The sequence below is a fragment of the Callionymus lyra genome, chromosome 8 (genome assembly GCF_982586985.1).
Source record: "Callionymus lyra chromosome 8, fCalLyr1.hap1.1, whole genome shotgun sequence".
Lineage (NCBI taxonomy): Eukaryota > Metazoa > Chordata > Actinopteri > Syngnathiformes > Callionymidae > Callionymus > Callionymus lyra.
The window spans coordinates 18,983,755-19,001,092 of NC_141825.1; the positions used below are offsets into that span (position 1 = coordinate 18,983,755).

Genomic DNA, 17,338 nt, shown 5'->3' on the forward strand with positions numbered 1-17,338 from the left:
CATGTAGTGATCACCACCTCTGATTTTCTACTAGGAAGGAAACTATTAAATAAATAATGATGTGGTAATATTAATTAATTATGAAGGAATATTTTGATCGGTCTCATGATCTGAAGATATGTTCTCTACTTAGAAAGAGGCTCTGAAATTAATAATTAACACACCAAAAAGAATATGCATAAAACAATTAAAGGAATGGGATGGCGGTTGACAATTTCAGGGATCTAACGAGAGAAGTTGATGAATTTATGGCCAGTTTACTAACTGATAGAATTAGTGAATTAATCCTACATGAAGTTCTACAGCTTAAACAACAGGTTAAAACCCCAGACACAGTTATACAAAAATACGATTGATGGAGTATGTGGAAGGTGAAGAGGAGGAAGGAGGTGACGATGATGAGGAGAAGGTGGGGTTCTTTCAACGAGAGGCATCGCTGAGGGAAGGTGGCGTTACAACAGTACAGGTTCTTTGGTATCCTTCCCTTCCCTCCTTCACCAGTCTTTTGAAGCTGTTTAACACTTCAATCTTCATATCTCATCACTAATCATTCTGGGATAATTTAATCTACTTCTTCTTTCTAGATTCAAATACTTCTAAACAAGTCAATTTTACGACTAGTATAACAAAATTATTGCATTATATGGTTAGGAACATTTAATTGAGGTTTATCAGATTCTTTATTTAGGTAATCGAGCACTTTTATAAATAGATCCATACACATACATGTCAATTATCCAAGGAGGGTCTTGGTCAGCAAATTGCTTCTTGCATAATCACAAATTCCTTCAGTCCCATATGTTTTCTTCGGGTTTAGAAAGCTTGTAGTCTTTTTGTCTCCGAGATTTTCATAGGACAATGGTAACCATGGGACAACTTAGCTCAGCTGTCGCGCCTGCAGTTAATACAAAACTGTGCAGCGAGAATTCTGACCAGCTCTGGTAGAAGAACCCACATTTTTCAGATTCTTAAATATCTTCACTGGCTGCCAGTTTCTTTCAGGATCAATTTTAAAATTCCGGTTCTTACTTTCAGATCTATTCATAGTCAGGCTCCTCCTTACATCAGTGATCTGATCCAGCCTTAAACCCCAGCTCGGGCTCTGAGGTCTGTGGACCAGAATCTGCTGATGGTTCCTCGCACACAGTTCAGGACCAGAGGAGAGAAATCCCTCCAGGTTGTTGCTCCTAAGCTTTGGAACGATCTTCCTCTCTCTCTTGATGGAGTCTACTGACTCTTTCAAGAAACATCAAGAAGACAAGAAACAATACACTTTTATTTGTGCATGCTTTTCCTTGATTTTCTGAGACTCTTGTATTGGTCTAGATGTTGGCTTGACCTTTTAAGTTTATCTTTTATTGGGTATTGTTTTTATTGTTTAAGCGCTTTGTGACCCTAGTCTAGAAAAACAATCTACAAATATAAATAACTAACTTACTTATTTACATGGCCATAAATGGTTGAAACATTGTTCAACACCTGTCTACGTCGTCAAACTGGACATCCCATCTGTTGTCTTCATGTTTTGAAAGCTCCTGAAATGTCAAATTACTTGCAGGCCATCATTGTTTTATTTTAATCAAAATGAGGGGAAAACAAGGTCTTTGAAATGTGGCTTACTCAGAGAAGGGTGAATCAGGAAATTCATTACAATCATAACTTTCACATTATTTTGGTTTTCCGCTTCAATTCCTCTTCTGTTTATTTCTTATCTTTACTTTTTTTTTTCTTGCCTTCAGTTGTGTTTTCATTGCTTCTATTATTTAACTGCATGTTTCCGGTGATTTCTAGGTAATCAATATCTTCTTATTTTTGTCCATTTTAATTACAACGTTAAACACCATATCAATTGTGTGAATCTGTTTTTCGTTAAAGTGTTTCATATTTTCTGTTCATTTTTCCAGATCAATTTTACACTTTGTCAAAAAAGGAAGCCAGAAAGTAGAAGTTGAGCAACACATCCAAAATCAAATCAAAACTATGGTGGATCAAAACCCAGAGGGGGAGAACACAACGACAAGGAACGCAAATAGATTCCCCACAAACTGGCAGAAATATATCACTTCCTGTCAGACTATTTCATCGGCCGACGATTGTGTTGATCACCACGAGCCTCGTGACTTCACAGAGACGGACTTGCTTCTGCCCAAAAAACCCAATAAGGATGAAAGATTCGTCGACTCTACAGACCACCGTTTACTTGACCATGCTGGAGCGCCGACAGAATCCATTTGCTCCCTTGTGCTGCAGATACTGCTGCCGTTTTTACTGGCCGGACTGGGAACCATGTCTGCTGGGATATTGTTGGATGTGGTTCAGGTGAGCAAAGCCATTTATACAACATTTGCTTTTGAGTGTTATTGGTTTGGTTAACCTCATCACTTTTTGAATTGATTCTGAAGTATAATAAACTGAGAAAAATGTGATCAAGTGAAAACACCTGGGGTCCAAATATGAACCGAAATCAAGAGTTATCTCACTCAACTTTTGTAGACAGAAAATATAATTAAGGAATAAGCATTGTCACTTGGCATTGCTTTACCAGAGTCAGAAACTTTCATTGCCAGTGTTGTAAACACAACATAGGAGGGTTTTTTTGTAGTCATAGTAGAGGGAAAAAATAATGATACAAGGCTTGGTTTTTCCCATTTGACTTGTGTGGCATTTTAAACCATGTATTTTCTTCTTCTTTAACTTCATCTTCTGAGCTCATCAACCATCTGTTTGGAGGGAAGTGCTTGTTGTGGCTTTTTGCTCAACAAGAAAGTCCAGATACAAGTTAAATGTATCCGTGACCACGTCAAGTTTACATTATCCTGGATCTAAATTGTCAAACAATGGACTCAAATTTCTGTATAGAAATTGGGATTTGCCTCCACACTGTTTAACATGTGACACTAGGTTCTGTATTTGGATTAAAAAAATGTATAAAGTTTTGTATTCTATTGACAGAACTGGGATGTGTTTCTGGAAATCACAGAGCTCTTTATCCTGATTCCTGCCATCCTAGGTATGAAGGGGAACCTGGAAATGACTCTAGCTTCGCGTCTCTCAACTGCGGTGAGTCTCCTCCTCTTCCTGTCTCCTAATATACAAAATGATTCATTTGTGTTTAGATTATTTGTTCAATAAGTGAAGAGACACCACAGTTAGACGTCCGAGCTTTTAAACCACAGTGATAATAAGATAAGACAAGATAAAAATTACTTTATTAATCCCACAGTGGGGAGAGGACATGGTCACAGCAGCTCAATTTACACACACAGATTAAAAGATGTTTACAAAACAACTATAAAAATATGTAACAATATTATAAAAACGTTATTAAAAAACTGCACATAAAAGAAGTGCAAACCACAACAGCCTATACAACACTAACAGTATAACACAATTATTAGTTTTTTTTTTACACTATTGTTGTACAGACGGACAGCAGATGGGACGAAGAACCTGCAGAGTCACTCAGTCCTGCACTTAGGGTTCATGAGTCTCTGACTGAAGGAGCTTTTTAAGGCCCCAACAGTCTTGTGCAGAAGGTGTGAGGTGTTTTTCATAATGGCCGATAGTTTGACCAGAACCCTCCTCTTCAGGATGGTCTCTAGAGAGTCAAGGGGACAGCAACAGACCGAGCCGGCTTTTTTAAATATCTAGTTTAGTCTGTTTTTGTCCCGCACGGAACAACTCCCTCCCCAATACACCACTGTGTGTAGCAAAACCACCTTGCATAGCTGGTCTGCACAGTCCACAGTTGATGAGGTGGAGGGGGGCAGGAAGAAAAGGGGAGCCGGAGGTAGGCAGACTGGAGGGTTAGGTGCTGAGACTTGTGTCAAATCAGTTGAAGAAGAGATTCAGGGTGTCGGCCCAGTCTGTGTCACCGGGGGTAAGGTCCCCTGTCCTGACTTTGCCCTCGCCTAACATGGCTTTAAGTTCCCTCCACACCCCCCTGGCGTTGCTGTGTTCCAGGTTGTTCTCCATCTCCTTCCTGTCACTAGCCTTGCACTCCCTGATCTTCCTTTTCAGGTCCCTGTGCACTCCCTTCTGCTCCTCAAGGTCACCGAATTTAAAGGCTCTCATCTCGGGTGTCACCCAGAGCTTGTTCTTTTGCACCATCTTGGTAGGCACGGTGGTCTGTACACAGAAGTTAATGTACTCTGCGATGCAGTCCGTGATCTTATTGATGTCCTCTCTCTGTGTGGCTCCCAATGCACATTCCAATCTGTGGTGTGAAAAGAGTCAATTCACACCTTCACACTCCTTTTGGGGGTGTCACTTCACAGTGGGGGTGTAGACAGGATGAAGGTGGACAAGGTTGTTATCTCAGGTGTAGGCACCCACTGTGTTTGCATACAGAAGATCCAGGGTGGAATTGTCTCTGGTAGGACAGTCCATGTATTGATGGAAGTTGGGGAAAACGCTTAGGGATGTGCGGTCTGTAGCTGGGACACGACACTGTGGAGAAGCTCGCAGGCGGCAGCAGCATTGGCCGAGGGAAGGGTGTACAAGAACATGTACATGGGTGAGATGAATAGGGCTGCACTCACGATACTCCCACTGTAGCTTTGTTAGCGCCGCTAGCTCCTCAAGCTTGTTCTGAAGAGATGGAACGATACCCAAGATGACAGATGGAAGACTTAGTTTGTACCGTCGTATCTTTTTACGACGTTTCACTCCGGCTCTGCATCCTCTCCGTCCCCTCCGTAATTCCGTGGGAATGTCTGGTCTCTCCAAGAGTGATAGCCTAACATTGCTATGCGCTAACATCTAGTACTTGGTGTAAACAATAGTGCTGCAGCTGAGCGTGTTTGATGAAGCAGAGGTTAAAGATCCACCAAAAAACGTGTCACCAGTGAAGCGCTCTACAAATATTACTTACGTACTGAATTACTTACAGGTTTGGACGTACCCCGGCTCGACTACTGTACAAAAATAGACAATTAAAAAGCGCTAGAAATCCACATAATTCACAACAATAATCCACAAACTTCTAGTTAGAAGTGAGTAAGGAGCTGCTATAACAGGCAGCAACTCACACGGCAGCATCTTGGATTAATAACTCGATTAAGTCTTTAAGATTAAAAAATATTAGGCCTTTTAACAAAAACCTTTTTAGCCTGAAACAACAAAAGCAATAATCCACCTATGGCCCTGATTTCATCCAATTAATAACAGTTCTAACCTCTCGTTTACCTCACATTCAAATGAATATGACGACCAATGCCATATAAATAACTCAACATATAAGCATGGATGTCGGTGGAAACCAAAAAGAAAATATTTTAATTGCCTCTGTTAAACATTCACTAAACAAATCCTCAACTTAAATTGTTCCGTAAACTCTGCACAGGAGATACATCACATTGAAAATGTAACAGATGTAACTCCTAATCTAAATCAACGCTGACCCAGGACTTAAATGAGGACCACTGGTTAAGTTATTAACACAGTATTAATTTAACACTGACATTAAATATGAACCCAATATATCGATTTTTAAATGTATACTGATCATAGATTTGACATTAAAGTGTTAAATTAAACACTATCAGTGTTAAAAATCGAGGTTAACATTACTCTCGGTAAAGGTGACCTGATATCAGCTTGAACAGCTCCCATGATGCTTTTGCCACCCAGTCAACCAATCACAACTGTCGATCACTAGGCCATGCAAGACATTAAGTACAATTACAAAAACCAAGATACAAAGTTAACAAAAATGCAGATTATTCAGAAATGTAGTTTCTTTTAAAAACAATTCAAACAATCCAGAAATGCCAAAGTCCAAGCGCTCGGTCCACTCATTTGCCTCCATGGCCCCCCTCCTTCAGGGGATTTATGACCATTACCCCACAGCTGGAAAAGGGCTCTATCTGACTCCATCTCTTAACTTAAACAAAGTTAATGTTTTGTGTCTTGTTTTTGTCTTCTTGTCAACCCTTACTGACAAAACTATAAATGATCCTGTCTTCAACCTTAGCTTTATCTTTTGTGTCTGTCACTTAAACCTGTGATGGTTACCAGAGAAATACATTATCTTCTGGGTTTGTAACATTTTAACGAGCAGAGATAATCTTGAATGAATGAATGATTAATGAATGAGTGAATATTGTTTATTTCGGGCATGTCAGTTTAAATCATCAACATCATACTTCACACATCGTAGTTCACATATTACATGCATGTCCCGAAAGTGAAAAGCGAGAGAAGCAGGAGGTTATATAGTCCTGCACCCATTACCCTCCAAATGAAATCATAGTCATAATCATATCTTATACTTGCGCTTATCTCGCTTTGGCATAACATATTCTTGTCACTTATGACACTTTGACATAACATGTTACAACAGTAGATGTCACAAAGTCACAAATCTATTAACTCCATCGTGAACCAATAGATTGTCCTTAGTGTGTGGATTTACAGGACTCTGAGACGGTCACTCACACAGTAGTGTCACAGTCTATCAGAACCCAGTTTATCTGGACTTTTATGAAGGAGCTGAGAAGAAAGATCAGGGAGGGAAAGGAGAGGTACAGGAGGAAGATGGAAGAGAGTCTGGCCAATAACAACACCAGAGATGTCTGGAGAGGTTTGAAATCCATATCCGGACATCAGACCAGGCTTTGTGTAGCGGCGGGGGATCAGAATTGGGCTGACAACTTAAACGGTTATTTTTCAAGGTTTGAGGTGTCGGCCCCCCCCCGTCTTCTACACCATTCACACCTCTATTTTTACCTTCTCCTCCCCCCCGAGCTTGTATTGTTTCAGCCCCCCCGCTGACTCCACAGGGGACAATGCCCCCCCACCCCAGCCTGTCCCTCACACCTCTCCAGGTGAGATATCAGCTCAGGAGAACCAGGACAACAAAGGCCCCTGGACCAGACGGCATCGGTGGCAAAGTACTCAGGACGTGCTCTGACCAGTTAAGTGAAATTGTTGGACTTCTGTTCAACATGAGCTTGACCCTGGGAAGAGTTCCACTACTGTGGAAGACGTCCTGTGTGGTACCGGTGCCGAAGACTCAGCACCCTAAGGATCCCAGCTGCTACAGACCTGTGGCCTTGACATCCCACCTTATGAAGGCTCTGGAGCGGCTGGTCCTTAGTTACCTGAGTCCTCTGGTGCGCTCCTCCATGGATCCGTTGCAGTTTGCCTACCAACCTGACATCGGCGTGGAGGATGCCATCATCTTCCTTCTCCACCGAGCACTTTCTCACCTGGAGTCGCCTGGAAGCACTGTGAGGATCCTTTTCCTGGATCTAAGCAGTGCTTTCAATACCATCAGGTCGAACATCCTGAGGGACAAGCTGGAGCTGTCTGGAGCGGACACTCACCTCACGGACTGGATTGTGGACTACCTCACCAACCGTCCACAGTTCGTGAGGACCCGGGATGGTGTTTCGAAGACTGTACTGTGCAGTGTAGGGGTCCCCCAGGGAACAGTGTTGGCACCGTTCCTCTTTTCACTGTACACTGCAGACTTCCAACACCTGTCTCCCACCAGTCACCTGCAAAAGTTCTCGGACGACTCCGCCATCGTCGGCCTCATTAAGGACGGGGATGATGGGTCGTACCGGGGACTTGTCCAGGACTTTGTTGACTGGTGCCTGGAAAACCACCTCCAGATCAACTCCAACAAAACTAAGGAGTTGATTGTGGATTTCCGGCGGTGTCCCTCCATCTCCCCCTCACCACTGAACATCCAGGGACAGGACATTGAGATTGTCACGTCTTACAAGTTCCTGGGTGTTCACCTCAACAACCGCCTGGACTGGGTGGATAACACTGCTGCTCTTTATAAAAAAGGGCGGAGTAGACACTACCTGCTCCGGAGGTTGAGGTCGTTTGGTGTCCAGGGGCCACTCCTGAAGTCATTCTATGACTCAGTAGTGGCCTCTGCCATCTTCAACGGTGTGGTCTGCTGGGGGAGCAGCATGACAGCAAAGGATAGGGCTAAACTGGACAGCCTTATTAAGAAGGCCGGTTACGTCTTAGGGCGCCCCCTGGATCCTGTGGAGGAAGTGACTGGGAGGAGGATACGGAGCAAGCTGGGCTCCATGAGGAGGAACTTGTCTCACCCTCTCCAGCACACACTGAGGGCATTGAGGAGCTCCATCAGTGATAGGATGCTCCATCCCAGGTGTGTGAGGGAGAGGTACCGCAGGTCCTTCCTCCCTGCTGCCATCAGACTCCACAATAAGAACACAGCCAGATAATCGTCTAACTGCACCTTTCTTGTTATTTTTGTAAATATGATTGTGTATATAATATAGTGCAGATTTATTTTCTATTCTATTTAGATTTTTTCTTTTCTTTTTAATATTTTATTTCTGGGTATTTTATTTTTCTTCTGGTATATTGCTCTTGCTGTTTGTTAAAAAGAATTTCCCCTCGCGGGACAATAAAGGGATTCTGATTCTGATTATGTACACTGTTATGTACAAACTGGCTTGGTTTCTCAGGCTCAACTCATTGTTTAGTTACAGAATTTCCTTGTCTGAACACCATGTCTGCTTAGCTTCTCTGACCTTCATCAGCCATCTAGTACATTCCATTGTTTAACACCTGTGACCGATATGGAAAAGGATTTTAAAGTAGTTTCTATCCTCTTTTGTCTGAAATTCATATTTCCGCTAAGATTCTGTTTATTTTCTCTGTCATAAAATATCTTTTGACATGCTTTGTAAAGTCTCATACTTGATGGTGTTGTAGATTAATAGGGCCACTCCTTCTACATCCTACATATTTTACGACTCACACTGAATAGCAGAACCCATACAGATGGTCCGTCCTCCAGTTTGTGAGAATGTTGGAACAGAAAAACATTCGGGTTCACACACTTTCAATACACACACTGCTCACCCATTTGAATGAAGGATGTTAAAAGTAATATAGTTCAACCTTAGTTTGTGAATAATAAAAGCAAATGTCATGAAGGTAACTACAACAATATATTTCAATATTTTTTCTAATAGCGAAAGGTAATCTTAACATTAACATTTGATAAACATGAGTACATATCTGTGGGTAAATGTGAGGATATATCTTCAATATAAACAATATTAATTAACAATATTAATATTATGTTAATATTATTATTGTTAATAGTATTATGTTAATAGTATTACTAATTAAAGTATTAAGTAGTTAAATTATTTGAAATAATAACAATGCATTATAACTGTAATTTTAATCACTGTTACAAATCTATATTATTATTTTTTCTTTCTCAAGGTAAATGCAGGAATGTAGACTCAAGGACTCATTCATTCCGTGGGCTATTTAATTGTACAATTCTGAGTTCGGGGGCAGGAGTGGAGTAAAAGTATCATGATGTTCTGTTCTATGTTAGTCTTTGTATCCTTTGTCTTTGTTATTTTTCTTTGATCTATGTTCTTTATCTTTAGACTTAGATTGTATCATCTTGTTGTTTCTCTTTATTTCTCCTTGTTCTTGTTCTTATTTTATTTGTATTTATTTTTTATGAAAAATTGCTGTATTTGCTGTGGATAATTGGAAAAAAAAAACAATTTCCCGAAGGAGACCTCCTAGGGATCAATAAAGTTCTACCTAACCTAAACATGGCCTTGTGACTGATAAAAGTGTCAAAATAAGGTACACTGTAACTAAATCAATGCAGATGAAGCCAATTTGAATATCCATCAATTATGTTTCCTTAAACAGCAACGGTTTTCATTTCAGCGTTTGTTTTATTCTAATTTCATCAACATGTTCAGAAAAACATTCAATTCAATTCAATTTTGGAATAGTGATACTTAATGATACCACATGAATCGTGTTCTGTTCTGATCGTAACAGTTAAATTATTTGAAATAATAACAATGCATTATAACTGTAATTTTAATCACTGTTACAAATCTATATTATTATTTGTTTTTTTCTCAAGGTAAATGCAGGAAAAATGGAAGTTCCAAACGAAAAATGGATGCTTATTGTGGGGAATCTTGCCCTTAAACAGGTTTGTATGGGCCAACATTTGTGCAAGTGTGTTTGCTCAGCTTGGAATTTGTTCATACACTTTTTTTCATTCACAGCTTCAAGCTACTGTCCTCGGCCTCTTAGCATCCCTACTTGCTGGGATGCTGGGTTGGTTTGCTGAAGGACAGACAACCATCAATCATTTGATTCTCCTCTGTTCCACCAGCATTTCTACAGCCTTTGTAGCTTCTTTGTTGCAAGGTAACATCGTGGAAATATCTTCCCAACTGATTTGTTAAACACCATGCATGTTAAACCAATGAGAGAGCAGCCTTGTGTCACATGCTTGCCAGATGTTTGTTCAGTACGTACTGTATCTCAGAGACAGAGGCACCCAGAAAAAAAACATGAGTTAAAATTGAAAGTTATTGACCTTTTATATACAATAATAACATCAAAATCCCACCAATACAATGATATTTACATGTGAGTAACACTTTTGAATTCCTCTTTGATCAGGTATTATGATGGTTGGGTTGATCCTTGGCTCTAAGTGTTTGGGTATCAACCCTGACAACGTGGCCACACCATTGGCAGCCAGTTTCGGGGATCTCATCACTCTGGCCTTACTGGCCTGCTTCAGTCAGTGGTTCTACTCCTTCATGGGTAAGTGTTGGACGAGGAACGGGTTTTATTACCAACACTGTACAATTATTCAGTTGACTTGTAAATGATCTCTTCTCTCTACAGAAATATTTCCTTTCATTCTCTATCTGTTGGATTTGTTGTATCTTTGCCTTATTCCTGTTTGGATTGTTATCTCCTCCAAACACCCTGAGACTGATATCCTCTTACGCACTGGGTGGAAGCCGATCATTGCGGCTCTGGCTATCAGCAGGTACTATGATCTTGAATGGTCGTTAACATTATTAGGGAGGATATTTACTCTATTTTTACTAAGAAACTCCCTCTATCTGCTGAAATGTTGTTGCCTCTTCCAATACTAGACAAGATCAACAGATTTTATTTTTGTCTTTTCTTTCAGCATTGGAGGTGTTATTTTGGACAAGAGTGTGTCCAATCCAAACTTAGCTGGGATTGTTATTTATGCGCCAGTCATTAACGGTGAGTTACTCTGTGATGTACATTCCTCAACTACTACTATAACGATGGAGTCAATGGTTCTCACTAAATGACGTTTACAATTTCCAGAACATTTACTTAATTGTAGACCAAGAGCAAAAAATAACTCAACTCAACTCTCTCTCATTTTCACAAGAGTCATAGGGATAAAAATGAGCTTGAATATCAAATCGATACCCATATGAAGTCTTACAAACAATCAAGGAAGAATACTTACTTCAACACTGAACACAACATACTCTGTTGAGTGTGGAGACTTAGATGTGTTGTTGGACAACAGCAGGAACTGGAATGATCCACAGAGGGTGAGAAGATCTTTTTTAGACAGATCCTCTCCTCCTCGTCACGCCCCTCACCACTCCTTCGAAACGTGTCTCCACAACTCTACTATAAAGAGTCATCGTCAAAGACAGGATTTCACTGCTCACATACACAAAGGAGCAACTCATACCAGCCATGTCTAGAAGAAGACGTCTAAAGCTTACCTACTGGGGCCCGTGTCAACCGAGAGGACGAGCGCCTATGTGTCAGCCTGGTCTCCGACCACTACGAAGCCAGAGACTCTTGATTCACAAACAACCCTCCAGGAACCCTCGTCTGACTCTAGTCTAGCGGAGACTGTAGAATACTTTTACTTGCAGAAGTTCTCTGATGAAGAGGCTGTACACTCCAAACTTCATTCCGGCCGTCCAACACTTTCTGACTGGAAACAACATTGAGGCAGATAATCACAGAGTGACGATTATTACAGAGATTGTTTTGATCTAGCTTTAATCTTCAAAATGCATCTTTCCAGTGCTCATCCTTTGTGACCACAGTGGTCTGAAACTAAAGATGAAGAAGCTGAAGTCTGCGTCGGAAATCCAACACAACACATAAGATTTAACACTAAACTTTAGATGAGAGAGATGTCAAGTTTTTTTTTAATGACTACTTCCTTCTGTTCTCTGACATGACTAAGCATTGTTACACTTCTAATACGATGAAATAGTGTCTAACGATTGTTGTTCCTGAAGTAAGATGGTGAAAATCTCATCAAATAGTTCACACACTAGTTTCACACCAGGATCAGGCCTAAATTGTGCGCTCTAAAGCACACACCTCCATCTTCTAGGATGAGCAACAATGTTTTGGTGTTTGTTTATTTGAACCGTGTAAAGCCAAACACAATATAGGAAAAATAATGTTTTACAAAACTTTATTACAAAGTTTTCACAACTTCATCAGTGCAATGACTTACGATTGCTCTTCATTTCAGCATCATAAGCTTTTAACGACGACTAAAGGGCTAAATAGTTTTGAGTGGAGCTAAACTCCAGCCAATGGAGACGTTACACAAACACACTGACAGATTGGGAAAACAGCTTATATAATGAGATTGGGAAACATCTTGTGAAATCGACCTGGCCGAGTGTCCAGAATATCATGTCGAGGAGGTCAGGAGGGCGGACCCCACTGTGTCCGGTATAAAGTCAATGTGAATCCTGTAAGAATCTGATGATGGTGATGATGATGCTTTAAAATGTTGGACAAATGAAAACAGTTTTCACAAGCTTCACAAGCTTTTAAGTATTTATTTGTTTCCTCCATAATCTACGTGAGTAAATGCATTTTTTTCTAAATAATGTTGCGCTTTATAAGATCAATAGTGGTGCTTGTATGTGTGTGCGTCGCTTCAGTATGTGTGTATTTGACGCTGAAGCGTTTGTGTGTTTGTTGCTGAAGCGCATAGTGTGTGTGTGTGTGTGGGGGGGGGCGATACAGAGCGTTTGTGTATTGTTTGATGATGATCCAAACGTCTTATTGACCTAAAACAGTTTACGCTCAGATCCCTGTGGTGTATAAATAACCTTAAAGTAGTTATTAAGAAATCTCTCTCTCTCTCTCTCTATATATATATATATGGAACCTATAATCTGCTCTTTGACTATAGTTTCCTGCTAGTCACACTTAGCAAAATCTGACTCCAGTTGAGATCGAAATCAATGTTTCTTCCTGTCTTCTTACCTGATTGAATCGGTGTTTTAAAACATACTGAGACATTCTTCAGACAGAGATTTGATGATTTAAACAAGAGCAAAAGTTAAAATTAATATCCTGTGGTTCAACAAATTTGATAACTCTCAACACACTAATTTCGTATTTTCCCATCAGTTTCCTTAATTTTGGATAAGCCCCAGACCTGTGGCCCTGCTTCTGCTTTCTCTACATTGGCGCCGCATCCTATACCCGACAGAAATCACCAGAGAACAGGGTGGTGTTATGACTTTAGCTTCCTCTGTTAGCAAGGTGTCATTCCCGAATTACATTTGACGTAGTAGGACTCTTCGGAGAGATTGGTCAATGATGACTTGATACCGTGACTTGATATATTGTGTAGCTTTATCTATTCATGCGTAACTCAATAAAATGTATAACGTTTGACATATTCCACAGTGGTCTCGCCATACCATCTAATATATGGTGAAAATCAGTTGAAACCATTATGTGTTGTTGACTCCCGATATTTAGAAGCAACCAGTGGGTATGTTGGGTAGTGGCTTTTTGAAGCTTTGTACTCAAAATAGATTCAATTTATAAATATCAGACCCAAATATTAGTACTAAAGGGATGTGTAGTCTTCTGACATCCCGCATGTTCGATCTTTCGAAGAAGTTCCTAGAAACTGTACGTTAAAGTCAAAAAGATTTACAGTATTGCCCTTACAGAGGAAAGTTAACACTCACAGAGCTCTGGGTCGTCGTCTACCTAATGTTAGTCTTGGCCTCAGGTAGTAAAGAGAAGACGACGACTATCTGACTCCTATCGACTCATTTTATAAGCAGAACAGGGTGGGTCTTGCTTCAGATTGGTCCAGCATTGTTTCTCCCCTTCGGCTAATGCAACTTTGGTCATGAGGCAAGTGTGGTCAGGGTGCCACCAGAACTGATAAGATAAGAGTAGTCCGCGCTGGCTCCTCCAATCGCTGCTTATCGTTGCTCAACCGGGCTGTTCCTCTATCCAGCATCCGAGGGTACCCATATGAAAAATGTCTTGCAAAAAACGACGTGCAAAAACGTCTTGCAAAACCGTCTCTCATGTCCGCACCCATTCTCCACTCTTGACCCACGCTAAGCACTCTTCCACTCTCGCCCTCATTCAACCTCCACACGTGACCCGTACTTTCCCACTCGCTCCTTCTGATTCATTTTCTTTTTATACTTAGGCTCTGTGGGACTTAATGTGTTTATTATGGTTACAAGCAATACATGTTATTGGTGTACTTAATTGATTATTGATTAGCTGTAAGCAAGCAACCATCTAGTGGCCTTTCAAAACTAAGACACTGTATCATGATACAGTATTGGCACTACACAGCCAACACTCCCTGTTTTTTTTCTCTCCCGGTGGTGACTTTAAAGGTAAATCATTTCACTTTGGAAAAAAGACTGTGTCTCAATTCACTTCATAGAAACAGCTGTTCGGCATCAGCGGGTTGATCTTCTTCTTAGACTTCCTGTTGGACATGTTTTTTTTTTTTCCCCTCATCAGAGCCCTTGAATAAAAAGCCTTTTGGCATAAACAAGTCCCATTTTTTCCAAGGCTCATGTTCTATAACAGCCAATACACACTCTTTTTTTGGCTTCCTTGAAGAAGATGAATTAATCATAACAAACAAATTGCTTTCCCAAAACGTGTCTGCTTTAACAGTTGAATGCACAGTGAGCTCTATACTTCCCACCTCTACATAAGTTAAAATGTTTAACTTTCTCAGAAATACTACTCATATTTCACTCTCCATCTCATTTACTTTCCAAACCATTTTGATATGAAGTTGACACACAGTTTGTCACACACAAACACACATACAGTGTGAGTCTATTTATCCCTGTTTGAAAAATACAATGTATAACTGTTATTCTCTAAACATGTATTTTCCAAATAAGACAGTATACTTTATTCATAATTAAAATATTTAATATCTCAACTTTTATTACTCAGGTATCGGTGGAAACCTGGTTTCCATACAGGCGAGCCGCATATCCACTAGTTTACATCTCAACCACGTGCCTGGAGAATTCCCTGAAAGTCTCCGGACTTTCTCCAACCCCTGCAGGACATTTTTTGGACGAGGTAAAATACTTGTCACCCCACATTACATCATATTCCCTTTTAATACCAAGGGCAAGTAGCGAGAGATTTTAATTTGCAGACTGTTAAATATTAACCTGTATATAAATAACCAGACTTTTAGAATGTTGTGATGAGTCGGTTTGAGTCTAAAATACATGTAAATAAATGTGTTAAGCCATATACTGCTACCCATTGGTCAACTGTTGTAAGTGCAAAAAAAAAAGAAAAGTTACAGAATCAGAAACTTTGTGTTAAAAACACAACATGGAATTTTCTTGAGGTGATTTACAGAATAAAAAAAATATATAAGATGACACTGAAAATAAGCAATAGAAAAACAGAACCAAGGCAGAGCAGGTTAATATTGTTGTTCTGCTCCAGCTCCTCTAAAATATTCGCTTGGAAATAGATTTTGTTTAATTTTCTTTTTTCAACCTTTCCTTCCAATCTCTTGCTAGGACCAAATCACCGATCTGCCCAGGTGCTGCTGCTTTTAGTCATTCCAGGCCAGTTGATCTTTTTCTACATCATCCAACTTATAAAAGGTGGCAACACATTACCAAGTCCTCTCTTCACCGTGGCCTACTTATCTGCTTCCCTGATTCAGGTGACTCCAAGTTCTCAATTTGATGTGTGACCGAGAAGAATTCACTGTTTGCTGCTTTTTGTTAATCTTAGGTCGTTCTCCTGCTGTATTTGGCTGACTGTTTGGTGCATTACCTGTGGCGAAGGAACAAGGATCCAGACACGGAGTCAATACCTTACTTGACTGCTATAGGAGATGTCCTGGGAACTGCTCTTTTGTCTCTTGTTTTTCTACTGCTATGGTGCAGCGGTGATGCCCATGGTTTGTAGAGTCTAAGGAAAATCTTGGTTGTTTTCATGGGGCAAGCAAGACAGTTGAGCTAGACATTATGTCTGATCTTTTAAGATTATTGTGGTTGACTTGTAGCATTCAAACAAATATTCCCGGTATCATCTGTGATGGCAGTGTCAAGTTTAGAATATGACTTTGGCTGTGAACTTAGACAAAGAAGAGACATCCAAATTAGTTTAAAATCACAAAAATTTTACTTGCAAGGAGAGTTTAATACAGAACCTTCTCATCAAATATCCAAATTTCAATCTGAAGTTAGAACTGTTTCGGTAACAACTTATTGTTAGATTAAAATTATTATACACTATACTTATACGCCATACTTAAATTAATGCTAAAAGATAATCAAAATATAAAAGAAGAAAGATGGTCAATTCAGAGTGTGTCACGGATCGTTTATTCGCCGCTTCAAGTCAAACAAAATACAACCTTTACGATCGATCGGGCACTTTCTCCCGGCGACTGTACAGGTCAATAGCCCCGGGCAGCAAAGGTCCCCGAACTGTAGAAACATTGCGATATTTAAGGCAAATTTCCGGGACGGGAGGTCTTCCCTTTCCGTCCAAATTGGTTCTTTCAAGTTCCTTGTGTCCCGATCACCCGCAGAGAGACATCCTAACTTGCCCTCTTGCAATCTATCATTCAAATGTTCTTGGATGGGGGCCTCCGTCTGGAGCTGACCCTGTCTGATTATAGTTTCTCTTTTCGGTTCTGTTGGCAAATGTTCTTGTGCCTTTAATCAGTGTCTTTTGCCTCTTATATATATATTGTTTGCCTTTTTGATAATAAAGTTGTTAATTCATTAATCCTATTCCCTGCCTCTGAATTCGCGTTTCCTTCCCTGAGCCCTGACAGAGGTCATGATTTCCTATAATCGAGCAATACATATGTTTTTAGACACACCACAATCAAGGGGAACAGGGTGCAGGTCAGAAGAAGACAAAGGTAACAAGAATCGTGGCATCAGACCAGGAGCACAAGAGGAAGTTGACAAGATTCACACAGGATCAGGGCCTTGCAATAAAACCAGGAAGTGAGACTAGAAGGTACTGTACATAAATGTCAGGAAAATGAAAGACACACACTCAAACAAAACACCGTGGCTGGAGGGAAAACAATTCTTACAATTCTATATAAGCCCATTGTCAAAATCCACATCTGCTGTGATGACTTTAGCGCTGAAAAAGAGGCAGGTGATCAATTTGACTGCCATCTATTTATAGTTTGAGGACAGATCTATTATGCAACAAGGGGAGGGATTTCCGGCAATAG

At 40.3% G+C, this 17,338-nt stretch overlaps 1 protein-coding gene across 1 annotated transcript; it reads left to right on the forward strand.

The window, feature by feature from the left end:
* Positions 1 to 355: 355 nt before the first annotated feature.
* On the forward strand, positions 356 to 16,894 carry slc41a2a (solute carrier family 41 member 2a). Its single transcript, XM_087797785.1, has 11 exons — positions 356 to 409; positions 2,074 to 2,319; positions 2,953 to 3,060; positions 9,902 to 9,973; positions 10,050 to 10,194; positions 10,453 to 10,599; positions 10,684 to 10,831; positions 10,979 to 11,058; positions 15,058 to 15,189; positions 15,648 to 15,796; positions 15,868 to 16,894. The coding sequence occupies exons 1-11, from the start codon at positions 356 to 358 to the stop codon at positions 16,042 to 16,044; spliced, it is 1,458 nt and encodes a 485-aa protein (XP_087653911.1). The 3' UTR covers positions 16,045 to 16,894.
* Positions 16,895 to 17,338: the final 444 nt, after the last annotated feature.

Coding starts and splice junctions, on each gene's coding strand:
- slc41a2a (XM_087797785.1), top strand. CDS start 356: ATGGAGTATGTGGAAGGTGAAGAGGAGGAAGGAGGTGACGATGATGAG. Junction 3,061..9,901: donor CTTCGCGTCTCTCAACTGCG/GTGAGTCTCCTC, acceptor TTTTTTCTCAAG/GTAAATGCAGGAAAAATGGA. Junction 10,195..10,452: donor TGTAGCTTCTTTGTTGCAAG/GTAACATCGTGG, acceptor CTCTTTGATCAG/GTATTATGATGGTTGGGTTG.